This window comes from Taudactylus pleione, unplaced genomic scaffold (genome assembly GCF_031769625.1).
Source record: "Taudactylus pleione unplaced genomic scaffold, aTauple2 ptg000068l, whole genome shotgun sequence".
In the NCBI taxonomy this organism is placed as follows: domain Eukaryota; kingdom Metazoa; phylum Chordata; class Amphibia; order Anura; family Myobatrachidae; genus Taudactylus; species Taudactylus pleione.
Window position 1 is genome coordinate 3,273,329 of NW_028284470.1, and position 10,820 is coordinate 3,284,148.

The window sequence follows — 10,820 nt, forward strand, 5'->3', positions numbered from 1 at the left end:
TAAAATCAGTAAATAAATGTAGAGCAGGTAACAGCGCTGTAAGCAGTGACTGGCATTTTTCCCCACGCGCTTTGCAATGTGCACCTATAATCCTGCCTGAAAAAGTTCTAGGGTCCCTATATTTGAAGGCCAAAGGTGTCTGTGCCTGTACACATAAGTGTGCATCGGGTGGACAGAATGGTGTAGTTCCGCAATAAGAAGACATTGTGCATCGATATGTTTTGCACTTCCATAAATTGTCTTTTAAGGGCGTTTATAGATATATTCTGCACAGACTAGGGATCGTGTGCAAACATGTCTGCGCTAATGAGTATACGCATTGTTCTGCAGATAACGGAGCTCTCGAGGGAGGTGAACAAACTCAAGGATGCACTAAACAGCCTCTCGCAGCTTTCCTTCACCACAAGCACTTCAAAGCGGCAGGGCCAGCAGCTGGAGGCTCTACAACAGCAGATCAAACAGTTGCAGAACCAGTTGGTGGTGAGTCCTTCTTCCCAATATTTACTAATCATTTCCGTAATTTACTTATATTTATATAGAGCCCAGTGGACCATATAGAGCCCATGAAGTCTAAATGTTCTATCCCATAAAACTCACACTAGGGTCCATATCATCCAAACCCAGTGAGCTTTACATTGGCCATAAACCTCTGGCCACATCAACTCTCCACAAGTATAGAATGATATATTACGGCAGTGGTTCCCAAACCTTTTTTGAATCATGGCACCTGAAAGTATCAGCATTTATTTTTTTCACAGCAAAGTTTCTTATTGAGAAATTCTGCAGAAATTATTACATTAAGTAAATTGTGCTTCTATATCATCCATAGGGTCAGTTACGTGGTCGAGGACAGGGTTGCACTTCTGCTTGTCCACATATTTTATGTTTGCCAATTTAATTTAGTCCTAGACTACCAACCTGTGGCACCCCTGCAAGTCCAAAAACCATCGCAAAGGGCACCAAAAGACAAAAACTATCTTTTTGGGGCACTCTTGAAAACAATTAATTGAAAAATGAAAGATTATAGATTATGGATGATATTATGGTCAATAAAATGTAACCTTTATTGATATTTGTCAATTGACTATGTATTTGAAGTGTATTAACCATCACTCTTTTAAGAGGGAATCTAATAAAGGTTAAATGTTATTGATCATAATATCATCCATAATCTATCATCTTTAATTTTTCAATTAATTGTTTTCAAGAGTGCCCCAAAAAGATAGTTTTTGTCTTTTGTTGCCCTTGGAGACGGTTTTTGAATGTGTATTACACAAACTCTTTCGGTCACCACCAACAGAGGGTCATCGAATAAATAAATATTGTATGACTGACCATAATGTTGGTTTAGAGGTCTTTATCCTCTTTTCTACATATTTTTATCATAATATCATTTATCAGTGCGGAATCTTTATATTTATCATGCACCCCTGCAAGTGCCCAGTGACACCCAGTTTGAAACCACTGTATTAAGTAATACTACGGACTACGTTTATTACTGATACTCATTACCATTGGCATACTTTGTTTAGTATCTCAGTGTTACTTTCAAATATGCTGCCAATATTTAACATTACCTGTCCAGGTGCGTCCACCACCTCCTCATGGGTGTCCGCTGTCCAGATGCCAACGACAGTTGTTCACTAATGCGCTTGCGTGACATCAGTATTTGCATGCCCATTACACTTCAACTTGGTGGGGACAGCGCAGGAAAGGCATTTGCCGTGTCCCCATTGCCGGCATTGGACACCCTTTCCTTTTATTATAATATCGCCATTGCCGGCAATGGGCACCGTACGCTCACACCATCTGTATATGGCGTAAGCAGTACAGTGATAAACAGCGGCAAGCTAACCTAATTCCTTAATGGAGCCCCTAGTGTGCTCCATTTTGTGGCCATGTCATATTCTGGATTGGATTGTCAGGGGGCAGTGGTGGTTGTGGGTTATTTCAACAGGAGGCAGTCTGACGCTTTACAGCACTTAGAATGGAATGGGTATGAAATACCATCAGCTGAAGAGATGCCGGTTCAAATCCCGACCCTGGAAGCCCGGCAAGGACAGCATCCCGACTGGCTGGTAAAGTATACTATCCCTCCCCTCTACCCCCCTAACCCTCCCCTAAACCTAAGTATCCGGGGGGGGGGGCTAACCCTACCCCCCCCCCCCCCCCCAGAGGTCCTAAGACCCTCCTCCCTGTAGCCTAACCCTAACACTTCCAGGGGGGGTGCCTAACCCTAAGTTCCCCCAGGGGGTGCCTAAGCCTACCTCCCCCAAACAGCACCCCCCCGACGCGGCCTAATACTTACCTCCGTATGGTGTCTTACGATTGGGATGCCGGCTGTTGTCGGGATTCCGGCTCCAGTATCCTGATGCTTAAGAGGATACTGGCGTCTGTGTTTTTAGTACATTATTATATCTGGTACTATGTGGATCTAATTGCAGCGTGCATTAAATCTTGCGGCAGATGGTTTTATTAAACCTTGTCACACCCACCTGTCATGTACAGGACTTGTCCTGGCGGCCATTAAGAGATGATACAAAGAATGTTGCCTAAAACCCTAGAGCCGCCATCACACGATAAGTGGCCAGTGGCCGGTCAGGAAGCGGTTAACAATGGTTGATAGATATGAAATCTTTTTTGAGGTGTTTTACTTGTGTCACTAAGCACATCCTGTAGCAAGCCCATGTCCATGGCCAAAACTGGCATCATTCCTTTTAGTGAAGCATAAATAAAGAACGTGGAATCCAGGATGACCAGAGTCTATTTAGACTATTATGAATATATTAGGTGCAATTTCTTTGATGAGCATTTAGTATGGACGGGCAGCTGGGACATCACATGTATTTGCCTCACTGATCGCAGACAGTTTCCGAGACAGAAGAGCTACTTGAGTGATTCCAAGTTCTCTCAGCAGGTTCATGTAAAAGGTTTCTATTCAGAGGCATATAAGGGAGTATTAAAGAGTCTAAAAATAATAAACAATGCAATATATTAAAAGTGAAATGAAAGATCTCCACTCAAAATGGACGTTTCTCTTTTCGGAAGCCTCAGGCAGGAGATCTTCCTCTGTCACTCTTTTCTTCAGCAGGTACAGTCATATGTGTCCTGCACATCCTATAAATTGGAAATTACAGAGCACACTCCTCATTGCTGACTTACATTTTTTGCTAGGTGGCTCCTCCACTCAAGACACTGCATGATACACAAAATGACGGCTCCTCCACTCAAAACAAAATGGTGGCTCCTGTTGCCATGCCAGCCATATATATGTATCATAGGGAAAGGGTCTCAGGGGCTGCAGCCGAACGTTTCCTACTTTGTGCCTTTATTTATACCTCTGTCCATAATTACTGTAAGTGATATGGGACGGGGTGCATCAAGCATCGCATTGTGGATGCGACTCATTCCGTCTGTGATCGCATGCATACCGGTGTTTAGTAACGCCGCATGCATGACGCCGTAAGCAAAGGTCAGTTCTCCTGATAAAAGCTGTGCTTTGTGGTGTGAGGACTTTCGGTTTATGATCTTCCGCACGTGCGCAGCCGTCAGCCGGCGCATGCGCGAGCCCAATAGCTTCTATTAGGCACGGCGTTACCTAACGGGAACAAGGTTCGGAAAGCTTAGCTTTACGGAGCATGGTGCATACGGTAATTGCGGTCAAACCTTCAAAAGCTGCATTTTTAGAGGTTTGAATGCATTTTTCAGCATAGTGCATCCCATTTATGGAACGTTGTACAATGCTCAATCTGCCACACATAACGCAGGAGCTCAGTGTGACGCTGTAGCGCCGAGTGTCTTTTTGTGCATCTTTTTCCTTCAAATGCATCTTATTCGCACAGTGATGTGAATAGATATCAGAAGCAGCTTCTGCTGACTAAAATGATATGCAGCATGCCTATACTCTGAGTGCAGGTGTATCTGCATGCGAAATGCTACATTACACTGTAACATAGTATTTTGCATGCAGATATACATAGGCATGCTGCATATCATTTTAATCAGCAGAAGCTGCTTGTGCTATCTATTCACATCGCTGTGCGCATAAGACGCATTTGAAGGTGTAAAGGTAAAAAGACTCTCTGCGCTACCGAGTCACGCCACAGCATGGCACGACTAGAAGGGCTGTTTAACGCACCAGGAGGCCAGATGTATGTGGACCCATCTGTATAGATTAAATAAGTGTCAAACTGTCAGTACAGAAAAATGTGAATATATAAAAATAAATAAGAGTTTAGTAACATTGCACAACTCTGTGTAACCAATTTAATTATTTTGTTTTGTTCTTATTGGCTTGTATTCTGCTTTGCTGTGTTGGAATAAATTAAATGAAAATATCCTCGGACTCCGCTCAGTCTATCAAATTATCTTGAACATCGGAGGAATATTTACTCGGACGCGTACAGTGCCACAATGGGCTGGCGGTGCCAAACAGTTGTTCTTGATTACAGCTTACGCTTGTGTAAGAAATGAGGAACGGGGTATCAGTATCCGTTCTGATCATCCCACAATAAAAGCACAAGCCCTGTAAAGATCAGCAAGTATATACTGCTTTGAGCATGACATGATATTGAATATTAGGCAAGACCGCACACTTTTTGAATGAATGGTCTTTAGTCATTTAACACCCCACAGATTTGGGATCTCTGGGCAGAATTTAATTGTTTTCTCCAGCCCGATCTCCCGTCTAAAGTGACAGGAGATTGCGGGGTGAGATTAAATTGATTGGAATATTGTGCTGATCGCGCCCAATGAGGTCGGGTTTAGCCGCGTGAAACGGCTTCCCCCAGTCAAAGTGCTGGGCGCGATCGTGTAAAGTGCCGTGTGGGCGCCCAAGCAGGTAACTTTTTGCCCATTTCAGCTCATACCCTCCAGGGGTGCGAGCTGAAATGGTGCGCCGGCAGCTGATCGCGCCCGACAGGAGCAGCAATTGAATAGCTCCGTCGGGTCGCGCAGGGGGCTGGAAACAATTGAATTCTGCCCTCTGTGTCAAATGTTATCCTGTGCTCTCTAACATTGCAGCCCTGGGCAGGTGCCCAGTGAGCTTGTATCATAAATAGATGGCTGAATATCCCTTATAAAAACCAGTATCGCTGTGGCAGGCTAGAATAAATATGTTGTCATTCCCTTTTGTCCTTCCTCCAACTAATAATAATTTATAATCCTGAATAATTCCCACAGTGTCACGTGACTACCATGGCAACCGCATGTCACATTAATTAGCGAGCAGAGATGCTTTGAAACGCTACTCTCACCTTTGCTCAGTAAAATCCTCTCCCCCCTCTGCAATGACAAAACAGGCTGAGAGTTGTCTCCTCTCCAGAGAGATTTTGAAAAGGAGATGAGGAGTTGTAGGAAAACAGTCACTTAACTACCATATCTATATAAGTAACTGGTAGCGGCTCTCCTATACCTAATTATTTTCAGTAACTGTGATAGGAGAGTGGGAGATTTATCAAAGCTTGGAGAGAGATAAAGTACCAACCAAGCAGCTCCTGACTGCCATGTTACAGGCTGTGTTTTAAAAATACAATTAAAAGCTGTTTGGTACTTTGTCTCTCTTATCTCTTTCCAAGCTATGATAAATCTCCCCCATAACTGGACTGGACCCTGCAGAAGATCTACTTTCTATAACACATATTTAGAGAAAACAGAAACCCTGTAGAATTGCTGTATTTTATTGCAAATTTATATTGTTATTCTCCAAAACTTTTTTATTTTTTTCTCTTAAGGATACCAAGAAGCAACACCAGGAAATAGTGTCAGTTTACAGGATGCACTTACTCTATGCAGTTCAGGTAAAGTGCACGTTAATAATAGTGTTACCTCATTTATTCAGTCTGCCCTGTCACTGTAAGAACCTTCTGCATTTATCATCGTTAATATTTTAAAATGCAAATTGTCTAAATGCAAAGTGTCCAAAGCGAAGTATTTAAAGTGATTACACTGAAATTATTATTATCAAAGTCTATAATTCTGTCCATTGTGCACAGGAATAATCGTATGTATATGTGACTCCTATGTATATTGCCAGTAGAGGGAACGAGAACCTGACATTATTTATTTATTTTTAAGAAAAATGTTTTTAATCTAGTCAAATGTTTGATACGGTGTCACTTTTTATAATTACTTTTGTATTCATTCCTCATTCTGTTATTATACTTTACATAATAACAGTGTATATATCTCAGCTTAGAAAGGGAGTTTTAAATTAATGTTTATTAAAGGTGGCAAGAGAACTATTTGCAAAGGGGGATGTACAAGTAGTATTATAGTGCCCGTGTACACTTCTGCTACCTGATACATCAGTTTGCTGTTAATGATTGGCCAGAGGTTGGTTCTGTCCTACCCAAATCTAATTAGTTTGCATATAAATAAACCAGAAGGAAAAATACTATAAAAATAATAGTCAAACAAACCATAGAGAAACATGCTTAGATAGGTCAAAAGTGACCATAGGCTGGATTTGAGCTCGAAATTTGAAATTGCAATAATATTATCGCCATTTAAAATTTCGGGGTCAGACCAGGCAAGAATCTAGCCCCTGGTCTTGCAATTGGTCATACTGCCGTTGCAATACTCCCCCCAGCAATACAATAAATTAAACTGACCACTAAATAGTACTTTACTGGTGTTTTTAACACTTAGGGGTAAATTTACTAAGATCCATGTTGGTCCCGATTTGCATTTTCGGGTGATAATATCACTCTTTTGCAAATCGGGAATTTACCATCATTAAAATCGGGTGATTTCTTCATTTTTTTCAGCTTGAAATCGGGTGGTTTAATGCCGCAAATTCGGGCGCTTTGAACAATAGAAATTACATCACCATCGGCTCAAATCGGAAGTACTTTTCAAATTTTTAATACAAATCGGGAATTTACCATTATTCATTTTGCGAAAGTCGGTTTTACACTGAAATCGGGGACTCGATAGAAGTTTTCAATGCACCACCTCCTGAGCTGCGAGTTGCCATCGAACATACACAAATCAGTGTGATTTGTGTAGGTTTCTGAATGCCAAGTGTGTTCTAAGGGTTAATTTAAAAAAAAAAAAATGACGTGAGGTCCCTTCCCCCCCAAAAGGCTAACCAGCCCCGGACTTGCCGGCCTGTCCTGGTACCTAAAATGAAGGGGAACAAAACGTGTAGGGTTCCACCGTAAATTAGGTACCAGCACCAGGCTGCAGGGCCAGTCCTGGTTTTAATTATAGGGGGGGGAAAAAAAACCAGGACAGGCTGGCAAGTCTGGGGCTGTTTTGCCTTTGGGAGTGGACCTCACGTCAATTTTTCTTAATAAAAAATTAACCCTAAAAATAAAAAAAATTTAAAACAAAAAACAGTCTGCACATATTTCACTGATAATGTGCAGCCTGCTTGTTCAGGAGAGAAATGTGTCCGTTTAAATCAGAACTTCAAAACGGACAGGATCGTCCAAATACACCATCCATCAAAACGATCCTGTCAAAACCGGGAACTTGGTAAATTCCCGATTTTTTAAGTGAAAAAAACGCCCCTTTTTGATCGATCCTATCAGAGTTGAAAAACGGGAAAAATCGGACCAAATCGAATTTTTGTAAATTTACCCTTTTGGGGTAAATTTACTAAAGTGAGAGTTTTTAGAAGTGAGTTTTAAAAGAGATGTTGCCCATAGCAACCAATCAGATTCTAAGTAACATTTAACTAGCAGCTTCTAGAAGGTAATAGCTAGAATCTGATTGATTGCTATGGGCAACATCTCTTCTAAAACTCACTTCTAAAAACTCTCACTTTAGTAAATTTACCGCTTATTCTTATATATCTTACTTGTCATAGACATTTTAATGTGTTCTGTTGCATAGCATAGTTCATTCACAAATTGTAATGAAGAAATGCTTTTTATGATCTTCCCAAAAAAAAAAAATCACGTGTTCGACAATTTAAAAAAATTTCAGTACCCGTGTATGATTGAGTCAGACTTTGATTGTTATAGGTCCATTTTTAGTTCTCTTTTTAAATCTTTTCAGATGGGCACACTTGCTTGATGCATTAACTTATGGCAACCAGGCGTTTGCGTTTGTTTATTATCTCTTGCACTGTCTTGTATGTTTTACGGTTTAACGCTGCATAATTTAAATGGCCTTCATGTGACACCTGATCTCCTTCTTCTCCCCTGACCAGGGCCAAATGGATGAAGATGTCCAGAAAGTGCTAAAACAGATACTGACTATGTGTAAGAGTCAATCACAGAAAATGTGACACTGACGGCACCAATGAGATGATCACCTACTACAGCACTGCCTCTTAGTATTACAGAGATCCCCCAACTATGCTGGATGTCAAACGTTTGCGTTCTTCTGTATCAGAAAAATTATGTTTTTGTTTTTTTTATATATATTTTTTGATAAGAAACCACCGTTTTCGATCAGCACTCGTAATGGACTGTTAGCATGTTTTATAAAATAGTTTGCCAGGAACTTCTTTTTCGGACCTCTGCTAGACATTTTACTAGATCTCATTTGGTAGCATATATGTGGAAGACACTGGGAGACGTTTATGAAAACTATTGAGGTGCATAAAATGTTGCTGTAACCACTAGCAACAAATCAGACAATTTGGTTGTATTTTCTACCACCGTGTTAGCACCTTTTTGTGCGCCAGTTTTCATACTGTCCCGAATCGGATTTTGTAGCCTGTACTCAGATCCCCTTATACTTAGACCGTGATAGTGAAGGGCTAGTCATTTAGTTTTTTCTTATGCAGTAATATTCTGATTTTTTTTTATATTTTATTATTAAAAAATAGCTCTTTGATTATTGTAACATTATTGTTGCTTAATTTTATAGATCTGACTAGTAAAATACATACATGGGTCTCACTCTCCGGAAAAGTTTGAAGTTTATTTTATATACAGTATGTTTTCCATGTGCATAATAATAATAATAATAATGTCTCAATTGTGATCCCACTCCAACATAATAAACAAACAATAAAATCCATAAAGACTGGAACACTACGACATGAAGAGTCTGGAACTGGGGTATAAGGTGGACAGGCTATGGTGCTGTGTAACAAAAGACAAAAAAGTATGGAATAGTTATTGTGGAATCAGTATGTAATGCCGGCAGCTGTTTAGCCGCCGGATCAAATACCGACCGTGGCAGCCCGGCGAGTTGAACTCCCGACAAGTAAGTACTCCCCTCGCCCCCCCCTAACCCTTCCTTAGGGGTGCCTAACCTTCCCCCTGTTAGTGCCTAAACCTAACCCCCTCCCCCCACCCTAACCCTCAAGGGGGAGTGTCTACCCCTGTCCCCCCGGGGGTCCCTAACCCCCCCCTGCGGCTAGACGCTAAGACACCCGGCATACCTTCATTCGGTATGCCAGGTGTCGGGATTCCGTAGTGTGGGTAATGATAGGCCTCGGGATTTCAACGCCTATCTTTATTCCCATGTCGGGATGTACAGTAAGTGTCGGGATATTGGCAGGTGGGATAGCGGCCGCCGGTATCCTGATTGCATCCGGTTATTGTACATGATAAGGATATTAATAGTCCTTATAATCCACTTTTGTGACCATATAACGGTTGCTGCCCAAGTGTTTTTGTTTTTTTTTTTTATATATAAGTTACAAAAGCCATAAAGGAGACTACAATATTTTGTACGATGGGTATATTATTTTGTATAATACACAACTGTTTCTAATAAACACTAAATTGATGACATGGAAACTCACTGATTATAAGTGTTACAGTAACTGGTTAGACCAGTATTAATTACAGTACTTTATACACATCACCATTGCTTGGGTATTCTAAAGCCGCACATTCTCCTGAAGGCTATCTAATTGTTGTTTGGGCTTCTAAAATCCTGAAAGTTATGTGAACTCTCCGATTTGTAGATTCCTTCCCATGTTTCCTGGGTGCAGCATTGTACAGTGCTTTACTACAGTTACCCACCATTTAACAATGTATACAATTATTAATCACAGTAAAGCCGGGAACACACTAGACGACATCAGGCACATCGTACAGTGTGTACCCATATGTCGCCGACGATGCACGCTCCTCTGCGTCGTCGCCCATCGGAGCTGCATGCAGGTCCGACGGATGATCTCGTCAGCAGGGGCCATGCTGCTGTTCCGTCACTGCCGGCATTGGCAAGTGTGTATGCACTTGCCAATGCCCAGGCCCCGCCGCTCATGATATCGCGCTGGGTACACATCGTTTAGTGTGTACCCAGCTTAAGCGAGTGCATGATTGCTTACTGGACTTTGGAAGCAGTAAGCACATTGAATGAAAAAAACCAGCACGTTGTAAGCAGCCCGGGATCTGAGTTCTCTCAGCTGCTTCCGTTGTCCGGTCAGAGAATAGTTGGAGTACTCGATTACACAGGAATGACCGCCTTCACCTGCAGCCACTGACGCGTTTCAGCCCATCGGGGGTTTGTCAAGGTTCCTGAGATGGCCGAGAGAACCGAGATCCCAGGCTAGTTACTACCTGCCGTTTTTTTCATTAAGTATATACATTTTTCTCATTAAATATATTTGTAATGGGGCTATTGTAATGAAATCATACGAAGTATTCCAGTACCGTATGCTGAAAACAGCCCCACACCATGATGTTCCCACCTCCAAACTTCACTGTTGGTATGGTGTTTCTGGGGTGGTGCGCAGTGCCATTTCTCCTCCAAATATGGTGTGTATTATGGCATCCAAAGTGTTACATTTTGGTCTCATCTTACCAGAGTATATTCTCCCAGTATTTCACATGCTTGCCCAAATGTTGTGCAGCAAACTTTAAACGAGCTTCAATTTTCTTCAGCAATGGAGTCTTGCGTGGTGAGCG

At 41.6% G+C, this 10,820-nt stretch overlaps 1 protein-coding gene across 2 annotated transcripts in view; it reads left to right on the forward strand.

Annotated features, from left to right (window-relative positions):
- RAI14 (retinoic acid induced 14) overlaps window positions 1-8,788 on the forward strand; it is a 181,230-nt gene extending 172,442 nt beyond the window's left edge. For both annotated transcript variants that reach the window (XM_088466963.1, XM_088466964.1), the window contains 3 exons: window positions 331-480; window positions 5,733-5,798; window positions 8,159-8,788. In XM_088466963.1, the coding sequence (XP_088323089.1) occupies window positions 331-480; window positions 5,733-5,798; window positions 8,159-8,236 (294 nt within the window). In that variant the 3' untranslated portion in view covers window positions 8,237-8,788. The remainder of the gene's footprint in view (window positions 1-330; window positions 481-5,732; window positions 5,799-8,158) is intronic.
- Window positions 8,789-10,820: the final 2,032 nt, after the last annotated feature.